The 19,847-nt window shown below is 33.4% G+C and overlaps 1 protein-coding gene across 4 annotated transcripts in view; it reads right to left on the bottom strand.

The window, feature by feature from the left end:
- The window catches only part of PPFIA2 (PPFI scaffold protein A2), a 473,386-nt gene that overhangs the window by 13,306 nt on the left and 440,233 nt on the right, over positions 1–19,847 (bottom strand). For 2 of the 4 annotated variants that reach the window (XM_027107099.1, XM_027107098.1), the window contains 5 exons: positions 13,329–13,391; positions 12,047–12,076; positions 10,284–10,459; positions 6,309–6,406; positions 69–244 (listed from right to left, as the gene is read on the bottom strand). In XM_027107099.1, the coding sequence (XP_026962900.1) occupies positions 69–244; positions 6,309–6,406; positions 10,284–10,459; positions 12,047–12,076; positions 13,329–13,391 (543 nt within the window). Of the gene's footprint in view, positions 1–68; positions 245–6,308; positions 6,407–10,283; positions 10,478–12,046; positions 12,077–13,328; positions 13,392–19,847 lie in introns of all 4 variants that reach the window. The other 2 variants (XM_027107100.1, XM_027107097.1) reach the window with 1 other exon arrangement.

Raw genomic sequence — 19,847 nt, forward strand, 5'->3', positions numbered from 1 at the left:
TTCCTAAAAGTTTACTTTGTCCTTACACAAACCAGGACACAGTGCAACTACAGCACAAAGGGGCTTGCCTGGGTGTTCTGTGTTGGAATCTGTAGTAATAAAGCTAAGCTGCTGTAGTCAAAGTTCTCATCCAGGGCTATAAGTGAGCCATGCACACCACTTTCAAGAATATTATTTGCATATTCTCGAAGTCCAATTGCTTGTATCCAGCGAATAACTCGATCATTGCTCCACACCAACACATCTAGAAAAAGAGGTGCATCATTTTAGGCTGCAGTATTTTGCATAGTAAATAAAAACTGCTGGCTGAAATGAGCCACAGGCGTCTGGCCAAGTTAGCATTTATGCTGGCTTCTTTATCCACTCCCTAGTGCAGCTGGCTCCTTGTGTTACATGTATTTACCTTTCTAATAACTAACCGTTTCTACTTTTAGCCCAGAAAAAAAAATGTGATTTTAAGAGTGTTTGTTATCACTGAAATGAGAGCATTTCCATCACATGGAACATAATGTCTCAGAGTGTTTCTTGTTTTCATTCTGGAGCTCTAGGGGTCTGTCTGAAGTTCAATGCTTTTACCACCAGATGGGGACGTTTCTTATTTGTGTCCATATACAGCTCTTCAGTCAAGAGAGCAAGATGACAATCTAAAATGGTTCTTCATCAGAGTATTTTTAAACTACTACCTACTATTGTGTATAGGCTAGAAGAAACTTTTTTTTTTTTCCATCTGAAGCAATAAGTCAGAGAACAGAATAGTAAGAGAACAGGCACTCAATAGTTTTGATACTTACCCTACTATTTTGTCAATCCATTATTTCTCAATCACATACTAATCCAAAAATCAACCACTCTCAAGTCATAAGTTGTTTTTCCTTTTAGGTTGAAACGCAATATTTTACTAAGGTACAAAACACTTTGAATTTTATTTTCTAAAACTAAAACCTTTAGAGAAAAATGTCATATATACCTTTTTAGACCATAACATACCAAAGTATATTTTATCCTTTTTCCATTCCTTCTCATTATGAGTTGACATAATACTACATAATAGCCAGCAAAACAGTCAGAAGGACCAGAATGTTCCATTGAAAAGAAAGAATTTTGAGGAACTTAAGGGGAAATGAGAAAATAATTAAAACTTTTTTTCTAAAAAAAGAATCAAAACTTTTTTTCATTTCTAGAAAGGGAAATGAAACCCATAATTTACTAGTACAGTAAAAGTAAGTTTTCCTATTAATTTTTTTTCCTTTCAGAATGAAATATATACCTTATCTGGAAAAAGTATAAAGAATACTTTGGGAACTATTCTTCAACTTCAACTGTTCATTTCCCCAATTTAACTTATCTGCAAAAATCTTACTAGTATTTTCTTCTTTGTGTGTGTGTGTGGGGGGGGGAGAGTATTTATATATTAAGTTTTTCAAAAGCATTACTAATTTGTCCTAATGCATTAATTTATAACCAATTCAGATTTTCTTGTGTATAACATCAAAGCAATAAAGTGATACTTCAGCACCACAGAGGTCCCCTCATGTCCTTTCTCAGTTATTATCCTCACCTCAACAATAACCAATATTCTGACTATGCTCACACCAGATTAATTTTGCCTGATTTTTTAGTTTTTTATAAATGCTGTCGTACAATATGTATCTTCACTCAATATAGGGTTCACCTATGCTATGGCAAATAGCAGTAGCTTGTTTATTTAGTATTCCATTGTATGATTATGTCACAATTTATCCCTTCTACTGTTGATGGAAATTTGGGTGGGTTCTACTGTGGTTATTAAGAATAGTGCTGCTTTGGGGCTTCCCTTGTGGCACAGTGGTTGGGGGTCCGCCTGCTAAGGCAGGGGACGCGGGTTCGTGCCCCGGTCTGGGAGGATCCCACATGCCGCGGAGCAGCTGGGCCCGTGAGCCATGGCCGCTGAGCCTGCACATCCGGAGCCTGTGCTCCGCAACAGGAGAGGCCACAACAGTGAGAGGCCCGCGTACCGCAAAAAAAAAAAAAAATATATATATATATATATATATATATATATATATATATATATCCACCAGTATCTTTTCAACTATTGCTTCTTCCTCATTCTCTCTTATCTCTCTTTCTGGGATTCCAATTACACCTATACTAGACTCCTCCCTGTGTCCAGTGTCTCTCATGATCTGTTTTGTATCACTCATCCTTTTGTTTCTTTTCACGTTTCAGGCCAGATATTTTCAACTGATATATCTTTTATTTCATTATTAGTTCCAGTTTAAACTTTCTGCTTCTTAAAATTTCCATTTAATCATTTCTTAACATTGATTCTAGCTCTTTATTAAAAATTTTCCATTTTGTCACCTATTTTCTTAACACATTAATCACAATTGTTTTAAAGTCCATGTCTGAAAAAAAATCATCCAGGGTCACTTGTGGATATATTTATATTTTCTGTTTTATTCCTTTTGGTTTTCCTCATTTTGCCCCATTATTTGACATGTTTTATATATATATACATATATATATGTATATATGTGTGTGTGTGTATATATATATATATATATATATATATATATATATATATATATATATATATATAAATCCCTGACTTTATGACTGAAAAATGCCTCAAGAGGAACTTTGCATAAAGTGTCAGGCTTACTTATTTTCTGTTTCTCCAGGTTCTTGGTTCCTCAAGACCTGGCAGCTTTGGCACCTCTAAATTACAATGTTCCCTCCCCTGTTCTGTAAGACAGGGAAAAGCAGCAGAGAATGACCGGGCTTACCTCTCAACACATTTCTCTTTTTCTCAAGATCATGGCCTCTCAAGGCTCGGGTGTCTTAATTGCTTTCTGCTGCCTTCAAACAGCTGTTTATTGATTGATCTAGTTTTTCTACTTGTTCTTGGTTGATTTAACGTATTCCATTATAGTCAGAAGTGGAGATTCCTGAGATTAATTTGTACTCTTTTTGTCTCTACTAATCCATGGTGGTGGTAAACCATTTGCATATGAATCTGGAAGGTATATATACCTCACATACCTCTACTTAACTCCTATTGTGGCTTGAACAATTTTATTTCAAAAGAAAGGCCCTAAGTCTCTCTTTGGATTTGGTTTAATGAGAAACATGTGAGGAAAGACTCAAAATGCCCACTTTCCACAATCGCATTACTATATCCTGCTCCAGCCAAAGAATGAATTTCTTCAGGAAGTAGGATGTTTATCATCTCCCTCAGAGTTTCAGCTCTTTCTTTCCCCATGTCTTCAGCAAAGCAAAGTACTTTGGTAATAATCCTTACTATCTATGGAAATTTTATATTATATATATATTCACTGGGTCTCCCTGGTCAGTCCTAAAGTATATGTTTTCCTCTGAGCATTCATTAGTTTTTCCATTGAGGCATTAGACCTCAGAAAACAGGATGTAAGTTGGTTGGCATTATATTTTGGTTACATTGGTCAGCTGCTGTTGATAGCAACCGATTAGTTCTAACTACTGGTTATACCACACTTGCACTTCAAAAGTTGGGTAGGTATGTATGGTATGTATGGTTGGCAGTAACAGTTCTCCAATTATTTTTACTAAATGCAACATTTAAAAAACTAATGGGGGCTTCCCTGGTGGCGCAGTGGTTGAGAATTTGCCTGCTAATGCAGGGAACACGGGTTTGAGCCCTGGTCTGGGAAGATCCCACATGCCGCGGAGCAACTAGCCCCGTGAGCCACAACTACTGAGCCTGCGCGTCTGGAGCCTGTGCTCCGCAACAAGAGAGGCCACAATAGTGAGAGGCCCGCGCAATGCGATGAAGAGTGGCCCCCGCTTGCCAGAACTAGAGAAAGCCCTTGCACAGAAATGAAGACCCAACACAGCCAAATATAAATAAATAAATAAATAAGTAAATAAAAAGCCAAGCATTTGAAGCCCTTAAAAAAAATAAAAATAAAAAAAATGGGACAATAGTTCAACAAAAATGTAGAGTTTTCTTTACACTAAATGGATTTGCAAATAGGAAGTATTTGTTCTTTTCTGGAGCTGGATTTATATTTTGATAGCCTATGACATATTTTGTAGTTACCATATTTCTGCAAATATACGTCTACCAAAAATTCCATTGCCATATCTGTAGTTATTCATGAAATAATAAGTATAAAATAATCCATTTATTTACAGGGTAAAGGTAAATAAGACACTAATACCAAACTCTCTTCTTCAGAACAACACAGTTTTGTTTTTCTTTTCATTTTGTAAATCAGATCCCTTTCTATAAATCTGTTTCCAAGCAAATTTTATGCTCTGACTTTAAAGCTTTGTAAGGATCCTCTTGACCTAAACAATAAATGTCTAGAGATCAGTGTTGACTGTTTCCTAGCAACAAATTAAATGCTTATAGATTTTGATATTCACATGGTCTCTTCACTTCAGAAAGCTGTTCATTAAGGTCCAGGTTAATTAACACTTCAGATAATAACAGAGACCCCTAGTCACAGTCAAGAGTTATTCCTGTAAATGTCATCCGATCAGTTACAGGAAATGGGCTATTTATGATCTCACTCACAGCTACATCACACATGGAGTTGCCTGTGTATAATCATAGTGAATCCTGGCAGCTTTTCTCAGAGCTACACTCTAACTAGCAATTGCCAAATACTAATATAATATTTGATGTAGTGCCAAATCATCTGTCTACATAAGAAGCATTTCATGTGATGAGACCAAGCATAATAAAATCTAATTGGAAAAAATGCTTCAGAAAAGAAAACCAGAAACAGGTATCCCACGGGTAAAATCTATTTGTGTGCTAAAACATCTCTGTTAGGTCAAGCACAGACTTCCTTTTGGTGTCTTTATTTGGCCAATTAGCTCCCAAATTTCAATTCAACTGAACAGCAGTGCTCTAAAAACAACTTGCAATTTCCTGGGTCCCCCAAATAAAGTGAAATCAAATAACCCAATTTTGATAATGGAAGAACACTTTCTTGCTCCTAGGTAATGAGTCAAATGAAGTGCTACAAGAAATCCATTGTGTGTCTGTCTACTCTCCAATGAACCATATATAGAAAAATACTTTTAATCAATCACCTTCACAGGCATTCAAACCCATTCCACTCTAACTAATGTACTGTCCAAGAACTGCCAAAGATAAAAGTGATTTCTGACAATATTTATCACAAATGAAAATTACAGAAGTCTAAGATAGGTGATCTGAAAGAATAAAACAGTGCTAAACTTTAATATGGGAAGGAAGGGTAACATGTAATATATACTATTTTCATGTCTAAGGTAAGCCCTAAAGGCAGTGAAGATGACAATAAACAGACTCGTGCCTAACTTTGAACAATTAATGTACAAACACTTATTGAATTTGATGAAATGCTTCCATGTATCAACTCCTGGGTAATGGTAAACAGAAATATAAGGAGTTTATTTTGCTTCTACTCAAAATTTTCTTCAAAAAATTTGAAACTTTTTTCCATTAAAAAGTATAAATAGACATAAAAGGGCTTATGATTTTTGCCCATAAAAGTCCCATAGATATTTATATCTTATACCTAATCATTAAATTTTCCTTCAACAACAACAATAATAAAAATAAAGTGGTCTCTAACAAGTATAAAGTCTAACATGTTGTTCTTTTTAAACAATTATTTCCCCTGTATATTAAGGTACTGCTCAACATTTAAAGAGTTAATTACTAAATGCAGTACTTTTCTAAAGTCTGTTATAGGAAGTGTCTTATTGGTTTGTACAAACAATAGTTGCAGCAGTTAGTAATGTTTCTAAAATCATTCCTAGCTAAAATTATTAATGGACTAGTCTCATTTATAGGGGAAAATTCCCTCTGTAACTTCTATATAAAAATCCCTGTATAATTTCAACAACTATATTACAAAAATAAAATATCTGGTCACTGAAATAGAATTCAAATGATGCAAACCAGGGATAAACTGCTATAAATAAATTATATACCATGTTTCTCTGAATCATAATGAGAATGTTCTATTAAAAGTCTGACAAAACTATCTATGTGGAGGCATGTTTACGATAAACAGAATATATAAGTAATAGGTTCAGAGGAATAAATCTCAATTCAGAAAATCAAGAATATTCCCCAAGTGGGATATCTATCTTATAAAGTGATGATATCCTTTTCTGAGTTTTAATCAGAAAAGTAATGAAAAAGAAATAATGATGACACTCTTCTAGCTGAATACTTACGTTACTTAATGACAATTGTAATGCATACAGCATTTTAGGTTCATAAAAGTGAAAGCTAAAAATCCCAGGAAAAAAAAGGCATTTGATATGAAAGAAAGACATGTTACCTTTTATTTCATGTTGGCTTGCTTCTCGTCTTCTTTCTAGTTCTTTTCGGTCATAATTCAACCTCTTTAAGCACATAATTCCATATTGTAAACTTGTTCTGTTATTTTTTTTTTAAAGGAGAAAACACATTTAGTTTACTCAGTAGATGATTAAGCATAGTCAACACTATGCACTACTTCTTCAGGCAACAGGTTAATAAATTCCATTTGTAATTAAATCCTTTAGAATTGGAGGGAATTAAAATTATAGTTATTCTAAGTACACAGTGTTTCTAAGGGGTAAAAAAAAAATATTTTCAAAATAAAATAACCATAGTCTTAAAATTAATCTTGGATTATGCTGTTCATCCACATGTCTTTGTTTTCCATTAGGCTATTTCAACATTGTTTGAAGACAAAGGAACATTTTACTCCTTTGAAAAGAGTCACTATTATGGAGACAAGAAGGAAATTATAAGAAAGGGATACTCTTCTTTTTAGCTGATGAGAAAAATAATATAAAAACATGAATGAGGGCTTCTCTGGTGGCACAGTGGTTAAGAATGACACAGGTTTGAGTCCTGGTCCGGGAAGATCGCACATGCCACGGAACAACTAAGCCCATGCACCACAACTACTGAGCCTGCGCTCTAGAGCCTATGAGCCACAACTACTGAGCCCACGTGCCACAACTACTGAAGCCCGCACACCTAGAGCCCGTGCTCTGCAATGAGAGAAGCCACCACAATAAGAAGCCTGCACACCGCAACAAAGAGTAGCCCCCGCTCATCACAACTAGAGAAAGCCTGAGCACAGCAACGAAGACACAACGCAGCCAAAAATAATAAATAAATAAATAAATTTATAAATAAATAATAAAATGATGAATGAGTTAAGTGATAACATACAGAACCAAATATCAAAATGAATAGCCACCAACTCTAAGTGATACAGAAATATGTGAAAGGAACAAGTCAGCAGATATTGAAACTCTATGTGGAAAGGATATTGTGGAAGAGCAGAAAACTGACTGATCCTTAAAGGATCAGGCAAAGGGAGGGTTAGTAAAGGATATGGAACACCATGAACATAGGATGGCTGATGAAATGTTAAATGTGTGGTGATAGATCCTCTGTCCACAGTGAAGATCTATGCCAGGAAGTTAGGAGGAATAAGATTTTATATGGAGAATGGGGTTACATTAAGGAAAGTTTGCATTCAGAGTAAGTGTAGAACACATCAAGGTGATAAAAATTATTGGACAATTTTCACAGGAGGATAAAAATGACAATAAAAGGTTTTGGTTTAAGAGAGAATAATCTGGAAGTAACACAAGAGTTGGGGAAAATAGGTAATTCTAGGGGACAGGGAAATTAGTTGAAGAAGAAATGCCATCAAAATAAAGGTCCCACTAAGGACAAAGAAAAGCATGAAAAGAAAATCTAGAAACCAGAGATGTTCAGAGAGAAGAAAGAAGACTTACTGATATTATATATAAAGGATGTGGAAGAGTATAATAGGTAAAAAGAACCTCTAGGCCTCAAGAACAAACAGCACTGAATATTAGTGATTTCTTAAATGTTTAGAATTATAGACAAATTTAGACATACACATTGGCCAGGCTACTCTTAAGTGCTGGATTCATTTCTAAGCCCTGCATTTTAATAAGAACAATGCTAAGTTCAAATATTTCAGAATCAGAGGAAAATGGAAAGAAATCTGCATTAATTGCTGTTATGGGATAAACTGTGTTTCCCCAAATTCTTACAACGAAGCCCTAATGCCCAATACTTCAGAATGTGACTGTGATGGGAGACTGGGTCTTAAAAGAGGTAATTAAGTTAAAATCAGATCATCAGGGTATGCCTTAATCCAGTATGACTGGTGTCCTTATAAGAGGAAATTTGGACATACAGAGAAACCTGGGAAGTACACACACACAGGAAAGACGATGTGAGGACACAGTGAGAAGGCAGCTATCTGCAAGCCAAGGAGAAGAAACCAATAATGCTGACACCTTGATCTTTGTTTTCTAGATTCCAGAACTTTGAGAAAATAAATTTCTGTTGTTTAAGCCACCCATCTATGTTATTTTGTCATGCTAGCCCAAGCAAACTAATTCAGTGGAATACCAGATAATACTGATGTAAAAACCATCATAGACATTAGCCAGCTTGAGGTTAAACCACTGGGTCTTGCCTAACTTCTGCCCAATTTTTGTATGTAATGTAAAATTGTGCTATAAAAAGGATATATGTTGTTACAACAATGTCTTGTCAGATGGAAAACTGGGCTGTAAAGACAATGGGATGCCATATGCAGTAAAGTATTACTTGCTTTAAGTCAGAGCTAAGCATAGCATAAAGATGAAGCTTGTGTATTTCCCAGAACAAACAAGAACCCTGCCATTTGAGTAATTTTTATTTTTTAAAAAAGAAAACTTGATCTCTGGATGAATCATTTCTACTATAATAATAAAGCAATTAAAAGTTGATCCAGTGAAGAATAGAAAACAGGCACAAGTGTGTCATCAAAAATTCTAATATTTAAAAGTCTATTGCAACCACACAAAATTTGAGGCCCTAAATGTTCAGTGACAGGGAACTCACTACCTCACAACGTGTGTACTATAGAGCAATTGAGAGTGATACAAAGTTGTATTTTCTGTTGAACATAAATCACTCACCCTATTATCTATACCTATTTGTACTAGAAAAGCACATGTTCAAGACAGCAAATATTACTCTATCACATAATATTAAAACATAAGAAAACTTATCTAAAGTCTTCCCTTATCCAAGCTAAATTTCTTTAATTCCTTCCTTTCCCCCAGATTTTTACCACTTTATCAAAAACAATTTAATGTCCATAAATTAATACAGTTTCTTATTGTTATCTCACCACATGATAGGACTTTTATTGTGCCTGCCAATAAACACAGTCTAAATATGCCCTGTCAAGCCATTAACCAGAACTGAGATTTTTGTGTCAACTATAAATCACATCTTTTTCACTTGAACTGCTTTTAAATCATGAATTCCCCATCCAGCATTTTAATGGTTTTTAAAAACGATGTTATATTTATCTCTACTAAATTTAATCCAACAGTGTAAACAACTGTGTTAAGATTCAAAACATTTTGATAAATTTGACTGAAGAATCTCAATTATTATCTCTTTATCCTAACTTTAGTCATTAACCTATATGATTTTTATACCATTTTAATTTCCATCACTAATTAAATGTTGGACAGGATGTGAACACAGTTTCCCAAATTGTCTAGATTTATATTTATTAATTTATTATAATAACTAACTGTATATAAAATAATCATAATACAGATTCTGCAGATAACCTACAAAGAGATCAGGCTACAACATAACATTTATGACATGGCATTATAACAACCATTTTTTTACTCCCTAGATGATAAGCAACTTGAAAAACTAATTTTCATTTGCCTTTCATTTATCTGTGCTCTTACCAATGTCTCATAACCCATTCAGTATTTTTTTTCCTGAAAATTAATGTACAAATAAGCAAAAGCACTAAAAGGTTTACACAAAAACAAAAATTTTCTTCAGAAGGGAATTCCTTCTCAAATTTTTTTCTAGTATATCCCTAAGTTATATAATTTATAACTCCATATATAGTTGAGACTGATGATTTTATTCTTAATAAATAATTTTCTAATATTAAAACATATATATAGATACAAATCACAAACATGAAATTTCCTACAGATACAGGGGAAAAAAAGATCTATGCTGTATGAGAATTTTGTACTCTCCAGTTCCATAAACTTTGGGCATGTAATATGCACCCAGCTCTACATTTGATAGTCCCTGCAATTTGTTGCATAAAGATACTTTGCCAAGTTGATGTACACAGATGTTTCAAAGAGCACATATTCTATATTTCTTAAATATCTTTATGTTCTAGTAATATACACAGTTATTTATTTTTCACTTTAATTACTTTTTGGAAAAAACGTACCGATGGAAACTATCCACCATTTTTAAATGGACACGGAGATCTTTTTTTGTTAGGTGATCTAACATTCTTGCATCTACCAAGCATTCCATAAAATAACTTCTGTATTGAGGTAACCCCAGGCTGGGAAGCCATTCGTTTCCAATCCACTCGTGGTTCATATCTCCATATGCCAGGGTCTGTAGGAAAACCGGACACTAGAATTGTTTTATAGCAGCCAAGTTTCTTAGCCAATAAAATGAGACGGTAATTGGAGGGTATGGGCTATCATTATAATTGATATTTAATTCCTATGGTATATTGAAACAAAGTAGAAATAATATTTAGCCTCTAAATATTTGATTTATTTTGGTACAAAGTGGAACTCTGGGTACATGTATCAAGGTCCTTGCCTAAAGAGAATGATTAGGTTCACTTTGTTTTGCTCAAAAGGAATTACATTTTATACAAATATGCATTTTAATTCAAAAGCTAAAATGAATGATATAATACAAATGCTGAGCTTAAAGATCCTTTCTTTGTATTGATAGATTTATTCAATTCAATTTATTTTATTTTTATCTGTTAGCCAATACGCCACCATTTCCTTCTCTTCAATGCTACTATTACCATTGCCATGGTGTAATGGCAAATCTTGATGTCAAAATAGAAACCTCAGTAAATGAATAGAGAAAGGAGGCACAAGGCTAGAGGGATAGAATGCTGAAGCTTTATGTGGCCATTGTTGTTACCTAGTGAGGCATGCAGCCCGTATTCTATAAAAATTGATGCAGTCAGTCTTTCATAGATATCAATCAATACAGACTCTGCACTTAAAGAAGCAGAGCATGATCAAACTCTAAGACAATCTAATTCTTTAATATAACAATATGAACTGATCTTACCACTGTTCTTAAAAGCCAAAATGAAAACCAAAATCAACCATCATCTCTAAAGCAATTTTAAAAAAAAACTATTAATCTCTATTAATTTGATAATGTCTTCTATTTAGTTCCTTATCAAACAACAAATTCACAATTATAACATGTATTTCTAATGAAAATCTAGGTGTTCCCTTTATTTTGTGTGTTCTTAAAAAATGAAATTCTCACTAAAATAAAAACCTAATGCAACCCTAATTTACTCAATGTTTAAATGTAGGTCCTAGTAATAACTACAAAAATTTTTCTTACAGTCAAAGTTTGAATCACATTACCTATAACACACATTAATTCTTTTAGTAATAAACATGCAGAAATGTTGAAAAAGGAACAGCTTCCTTGCAAGCATATATGTTTGTTCAAAGTACAGATGCTTAGCTCACATGCCATCTCAATAAATGGGAGTGACTTCTGACGTGTAGTCGCAAGGCTAACACATGTCCCTCCAACTCCATTTCTCACACACTTTCCATTATACTTTAAAGAATAGGTGATTCCAAATAAGTTTTTTGAAATCTCCCCTCCCCGCTTACAACCAACATAAATGATTCCTGATTAAATATATTCAGGGGTGATTTCCAAGAAATTTAAGTTATAGTTCATTCTTTTAAAGGAGAAATGAAATTTTCCTTTCAAAAGAGGCCAGGTATAAAATGATGATCATCTTCTTTGCAAAATATGGTGATTTTAAAAGACCTTATAGTATTCAACATAATAAAGTCAAATACATGATTAGCCTAATCTTAAGCTAAGTGAAGACTTATAATATTATGACATACAATTTTCTTACTTTATATCCTTATAGCCTACTAAATGATATTGTTTTAAAGCACATGAATTTCCTACCTGGGCCCAGCTTCCTTCCTCAGATTCTTTCTGTGTTAGCAGCAGGAAATGATTAATAAAGCAGATAAAGATAAATTAATCTCAAATTAATACAGTAAATTTTTTCTAGTAGAAGCAAAATTGCTTTGTTATTAAAAATGTTAATTAAGACACAGACAAATAAGTACACAGATCCTTATTCAGATCCACAGTAATCAATAGAGCAGTTCAAGGGCAACTAAAAAGGCACCTACACAGTTTCTAATTTATTCTAATTAAATGCACACACATACAACATATGGAATTTTCATGATACATTTGATCTGGTCATTCCAAACCTTTTCTAATTCTTAAAAGTGTGGGATTTTACAAATGTAATAAGTTATGACAAAAATTTCTGATTATATACATACAAATATACGATACACAAATGTGTATACATACATATGATGGATAAATCTTATATAAAGTAAATTAATGGAGTGGACAAAGTAACTGCATCCTTCTAACAAAACTTTGTGGTAATCGAATGGGTTTCAGTAAGAATCAACAACAAACAAAGCTAAACAAGAAAAGACCAAGCACAACAAACTAAAAATGTAATTAGCACACAACATTGGCATTTTTATTCATCAGAAACTAGATAATCAATTTTTTCAAAGAGGAATAAAATTAAAAGGACATTAAATTAAAAATAAGTTGCTCATAATAAAATGCATGGCATGCCCAACTTTGTTACTTTAAATGAGAAATGATTATATGTAATATATTTTTAAAAGCTGACAATTACAATGAGTCACGATGAATTTTTTAAGTCTGTGCTTTTAATACTAAATGAACACTTTGCATGCGGGTGGGAGGAGGAAGCTCTGTATTTCAGAATGGTAAAGTACAAGAAACTAAATAATTATATTTAAAATGAGCATTCAATCTACACATTCTATTACAAATTTAATTGGGCTTGGTAACATGCATTACCTGTGAATATGTTCAATTTTAAGTGATATTTGTTATCAAAACTTTTCAATGTTGCAAAATGTATAAATAAGTGTCATTAAATTCTTGATTATTGTTTGCATGTTACAAACTCTTATATTAACCACATTATGCCAATCTAGTACGGCTTCATTTAAAAATGTCTAGGGTCAGTGAAATAAAACCATAATGAAAAATGTTAGTTATCATTGCATATTACTATGTAAACATACCCCATTTACTCTGATCTACACAAACAAAATAGCTTTTCCATCCAAATAGTAGCAAAATAACTTTCTTCATGTTCAACAAAGCTGTAAAGACTAACCGTTTTTGCTGGAGCTGCAAGATTTTCCATTTCTTCATGGGTCACCCAAACGTTGCCTGAAGGCTAGTGAGGAGGCCCAGAGGGAAGCAGTGGGATCCATGGGAGGGAAGCAGTGGTAAAGAAGAAACGCAGCACCACTGTAAGTTAATGGTACCACAGTAACACGACCATGCTCTTGCTTCTATAGCATGCACAAGAGACAGCATTGCTAGTTTCTCATAGCTGTCTTTTTCTTCTACTTCAAAAGATTAAATAGAAAGAGGCATGCTGTGAAGCTCACATGTGATAGATTTAAAATGATACTTCTGTAATTATTAATCAGGAAAAAGGCTTAATCAAAATTTGCATTTCAGTGGTATGCGGCTATTGGATCCACTTTTTGTAATCATGGAGAACTGAATAAATTTGATCTGTAGAAGAATATTTTTATTTTTTTCTTCAGTAAACAAAGGCACATGTATTTTGTTGTGTTATTACCTATATTTTGTTCACAAAGTTTTAATCCTTCAAAGTCCTTGGAAAGAGAAAACTGGTTGTAAATACAAAGCTGAAAGCTCTATCATAAACTGTTTGGAAACCAATATCAGCTTTTCCCAAATGACCGCTTCCTTTTACAGTTCAGTAAATATGTTGTTTTCCTATATTCTTATAGAGAAAAAAGAAGAGAAATGCTATTTTGGAGTTAATAATAGGTATTTTTTCACTAAATATTGTCAGAAGTCACAAAACCTAGGTTTCCTAATTTTTTAGCAGTATCCTTCACTATTACAGATGTAAAAGGAAATTTTCCCTCTAGCAGGCACTATTCTATTATGAAGTCTCATTTGCCTTCTAAATAAAACAACCCATGATGTTTGTTTTATACACTGAAGTATTAATACATACAATTTCTAGACCAAAGTCCACTCAGTAACATACAGATCACTGGGAACCACCTCCCATCAAATTCCACCATTTCACTGGGAAATATTTATGAACATTTCAATGTTGTCCAAGCACATCAATTCTATAGTTACAGTGGAATTTAATCTTATGTATTGCTTGTTACTTGTTTTGGAAGGGGTCTAGTTTCAAAGAATTGGAAGTAGCAAAGTTGATACCCCGACATAAGTCATCACCATAATTCTCTCTTGCCTTTTCTACCAACACATAGTACCATGTTGACTTATTTTCTATCATAAATAATGTAATTTAATATAATTTTTAAAATAACTACATATAAACTAAATTGATGAATATAATTTGACATAAGATAAATCTCATGTATAAGAGAGTTACTCATATATATAGTTGTGTAACAAAACAGAGTTGAGTAGTAAATATTTATAATTATAATAAATAATATGGGCATAAAATCTCAAAGGATAAGCATCATATATATGTAAAGGATTCTCATTCTCCTACCATTTTGGAATTTTGAGCATATATGAATTTTTTCCTAAAAGATAAAACCGTGCACATCCGTAAAATATACTGAGAATACAGCAGCCATCCATGTCATTAAATGCCCCTCCCTTCTATCCCTAGGTTCCAGGAATGGTGCTCATTATAAAGAGAAAGTTGTGTATGAATATATGAATCATTAAATCATTTGGCAGAAATTGCTTTTACTGAATTTTTGAGCCGTGTACTATGCTAAAAATAATTTTACAATCATCTGTCACATTCCCTTTACACCCAGTGACAACAGTGTTTTGCCTGAGTGGCTATACTGTTTAACGTGAGCTTCAGTGATGGTTACCTGAGAGGAAATTCATTTAAGCCAGATTGTTTTACAATGATTTCTAAGGATTCGACCTTGATTGTGAATCCAAACAATGAAGATCTCCCTCCTTCTATAAGAAACTTGACCAGTATTATTTCATACTAGAATACATACATGTATAATCTCTTTCACAGGTTAAAGTCTATATTTGCCAGTCTATCACCATATTCTGGGGTGAGTAGGACTCTGCAAGCTATGGCTTTATCTGTATCTTTACATGCAACATGAGTATATATCCAGGGCAATTTTCTAAAATATGGTTGCGAAACTTTCTGAAGTTGTAAGTTAGCTGTTCACTTATGCTCTGCAGTTTTACTTCTGAGAAGCACTGCCTGCTCTAGAGTCTTGTAAAGTAATCCATAAAATGACTTCTAAACAACCCAATCAGTTAGGCATGAGGTGAGGTTTTAACAAGTTTATTTTATAAGCAAACCCATGTGTAGTAAGTCAATTATTCAGATTTATTTCTTTTTACCACCAGTTTAAAGGATGGAACTTTCAACAGGGTAAGTCATAAAAGGGTGCTTTAGAGCATGAGTGTTTCAGCAAAGAGCACATCTTAGAGAATAGCTAGAGTGGGACGCTTTGAGCAACCAAAGGACTCTGGTGCCTTGGGTCCAAGGATAAAGACAATGCAAAAAGTAGCTTGGAAAAGCATAAAGGACAAGTATCATACAATTTGGTTGTGGTTTTCTAAGAGCCACTGAAAATCATTTACATCAGTCCACGCTGCAACCCCCAGTATCTGAGCTGGAGAATGCAAACCAGTAGACTTTTCTTCTTCTTCTTCTTCTTTTTTTTTTTTTTGTGGCGAATACCATTTGAGTCTAGCAAATGATTTCTAAAATTTTAACTATCTGGAAATTTACCAAATTATAATCAAGAGGCTTGAGTTCTAGCAGTGCCACTTCTCAGTAACTATCCAGGACATTTCCTAAACCTCTCTAAATTTTAGAATCTACATCCATTAAGTAGACTAAAAGTGCATACTCATACTAGAAAAAATGCAAATAATTTAAAATTATGATGTAATATATTCCGATACAGGGCTGGGACTAGGATGAGGTAGGTGAGGTGTCAAGGGGGCTACATTTAAAGAAGCACTCACTTTCAGGATCATGCAAGTGCAAGGTCGGTACTGATAGTGAGTGTCTCATTCAATTTTATTTGAGGTGCCTTGCTGGCCTCACTTTAGTCCAGATGGAGTAGAGTATTCAGATAGTATTATCAAATGAGATCTAGTAGGAAAATTCCTAAAGGATGTTGAGAATTAAAGCACTTAACTAATTAAATCATTTAGGACAGAATTATGATATAAAAATTAATATTAAAATGAGTTTAAGGAAAAAATGAGTTTAAGGGATAACTCATGAAAATTAATTGGAGGAAAATAATTCTCTTGCTGTCAGAAATACAAAATAAGTAAACCAGCCAGACCTCAGAATAATCCTAAACTTTATCTAGCTAGAAGTAACTTCTGTTACTACATAAGTCATTTTGAAGAATTTTTTATTTTATAATTGAATTACAAACTAAATTAATTTGAAATTTACTTTTCACTTTCAAAATGGCCTAGATCCACATTTTTCCCTTATCTGAATTGATATGTCTCACCATAAGAAGAGAAATATTTCTCATTATAATAAGACTAGTTTTACACAATTATATTTCACCTTATTTATATTAAAGGTTGAGGCTTAGGAGGTTAGTAATAATGAAAAGTGGAACCAAAGTAGACTGGAAGAATGTTGCAAAGAAGAAGGAAAACTGGTAGAGTTCAAGAAGCAGGAGAGTACACTTGTTAGGAGCATAGACTATGGGGCAAAACAACCTGGGGTGTGACCTTAGACAAGTCATTTAACCTCTCTGTTCATCAGTTTTTCCCATTTGTAAAATAGATGTCAAAAAAGTACCCATCTCATAGCATTGTCCTGAGGCTCAAATGAGTTATTGCATGTAGAACACTTAGAACAGGGACTGACACTTAGTAAGTACTCCACTGATGTTGGCTGTTACTACAATTTCACTAGAATTTTCATTAAACAATCTCTACCCAAGTAAATCTTTAGTTTAATAAATGCTATTTTCCCCGTACATTGTGCTGAAGCCTATCTTATGCCTTACGTGTCTGCTCAAATTTGCTGAATTCTATGTTTACTAAAGATCATTTATATTTGTTCCCAAACCTGTCTACTTCCACTGCACTTTTTAAAAAATTAGGCAATTTAAATAAATATTACATAGAGCCAAAATTAAATAAACTTGGCTCATGTATGAACACTAAGTTGAATTATTTGGAAAGACCAGATAAAGGTAAATCTTAAAGCACATTGTCAGTGAGATACAACTTCAGCAAAGTCTGGGGAAGAATTTGTAAATTTCCAGGAGAATTCTGTGCTCACATAGCTTTTCAAGTATCTTCAAGTTATCACTTTAAAAAGAAACTCAAATTTTAAAAATTGAAGATGTTTAATGGATGAAGTTATCAAATAAACATAATGTGAAACTCCAGGCATTGGAATTATACTCAAAGAAAAGTCCTAGGGTTTCATCTAAATTTGCAAATGCCTGAACATTTACATATTTTTACTTAAGATGAAATATTTAAAGTATTTATTTATTCTTTATGACACACCTCTTTAACCAAATATTTCAATTACCTGATAGATATCTCCATCTCTATTCTATTTTGTAAGAGGCCTTCTACAGTAACTGTAGCTTAGGAAGAGGAAACAGAAAGCTGGAAGATTAGGGCTGGCCCAAAGATATAATAAATGTAAATAATATAATAATAATAAATGTAAACATTAGAATTTTCTAATGTTAGCCCATTTCGTCTAGACAGAAAAGGAGGGAGAGTTCTGTTCAGTTTAAAAAGAAAAAATCTAAGTATCTTGTTTTTTCCTCTTAGAACTTGAGTGAATGAACAATGATACATCTTTCTTAGAAACCAAACCCAAACCTAAACACATGGAAAATCTTGTAGGATCAGAACTATGTGCAGTGTTCTAGAAGACATGATAACATTTCTTAAAAAAAACAAAAAATAAAAAAAACAAACCAACTCCTTTTGAGTTTTCAAAGTGTGAATCCTAGTATATAATTTTAGGTGATGACTTTAAAATGTTTTCAGCTTCACTTTATGCAGTGGATTAATTCCTAGAAATTCACATGTAGTTTTTTTGCAAAGCAAATCATATTTGAACTATATTAGAAACAAGTAAATGCTTCCATGTAGATGAAATAAAAGAAATAAAAAGCACTCAGTAGATTATTTTTAAAGCAAATAGAGACAACTTATCTCTTATGAAACTTGCATGAATATTTAGCAAAGGGCATATGTCTTCTGTGAATAAAGAGCTTTTACACATTAGTAAAAAAATGAATATTCCTATAATCCTATAGAAAAATGAAAAAGGTTATGAATAGGTAATTTATTTAAATGCTAAAATAAATAAGCATATGAAAAAATTTAACTTTACTAGTAATTTCTAAAATGTAAATTTAAGCAATGTAATCATTGACAAAGGAAAAAAAGGACTATACAATACAATTTGACAATTAAGGTTCAAAAGTAATAAGAATATAAATGCCCTGTATACAAATATTGCTATGGAAATTACTACAGTTCAGTTAATGCAATAATATAACTCCTTGCTTATCCACTATGGTACTAAAAATACAAAGAAAATTGTTAAGTAAGCAAAATGTCCACTATTAGGGACTTGGTTAAATAAATTACAGCATTTCCATTAAGGAGCTATGCTGCAATTAAAAATATTACAATTGCATACTTAATAAAATGGAGGAAATATTCCTGCTATATTACGAAGTTTTAAAAGTACAAAATAAAATATTATGTGAAAATAATTCAATTTTATAAAATGAGAAAGAAATAGAATGAAAAGGTCTCTATCAAAAAGTTAATAGTGAAAGTATTAATAATTTTAATAATTAATTAACAATATATTACCTGTCTTTCAAATGTTAATTCCTCTTTGAAGCCTTATTCAACCAGAAGTGATTTCTCCTTCCTTTGAATTCCACGGCACTCTGCTTCTATCTCACATTAAGGAATTAAACTATGTCATCTTCTACTAAACCTGCTGGTGAACATATCTTCCTTTTCTTAGTTTGATTGCCCTCTCTGTAATCAGGGCATACATATCTCATATCCTCTATAATGGTGAGTAGAGTGACTTGTACAATCACCATTTTAAGATGCATATTTACTGACTATTTACAATTTGCCAGGCACTGAGTTAAGGCCTGGGGACTATGGAAAACCTGATAATATACTTGCTTGGCCTAGTGTGGGATGAATCAAGAAGAGAAAATTATAAAATAGCTTTTATAAGTATACGGAGTAGTAACTCAGGAAGGGAAGAAAACCCAGACTTCGGGGCTTAGTGAAAACTCTTTAGAGGAAGAACATGCAGGAATCATTAGATGAAGGATGAGTTGGAGAAGAATGGTGATCTTGGTCAAATGGTGATTGGTCAAATGGTGATTTGACCTTGTATTTCTAGCATTGGAATCTAGTGCACTGGGAAGGAATACAAGAATATATGTAATAAAAAGGGGGGCTTCCCTGGTGGCGCAGTGGTTGAGAGTCCGCCTGCCGATGCAGGGGACACGGGTTCGTGCCCCAGTCTGGGAAGATCCCACATGCCGCGGAGCGGCTGGGCCCGTGAGCCATGGCCGCTGAGCCTGGGCGTCCGGAGCCTGTGCTCCGCAAAGGGAGAGGCCACAAC

Source organism: Aethalodelphis obliquidens, unplaced genomic scaffold (assembly GCF_003676395.1).
Source record: "Aethalodelphis obliquidens isolate GAN/ISIS:26980383/991018 unplaced genomic scaffold, ASM367639v1 scaffold8, whole genome shotgun sequence".
NCBI classification, from domain to species: domain Eukaryota; kingdom Metazoa; phylum Chordata; class Mammalia; order Artiodactyla; family Delphinidae; genus Aethalodelphis; species Aethalodelphis obliquidens.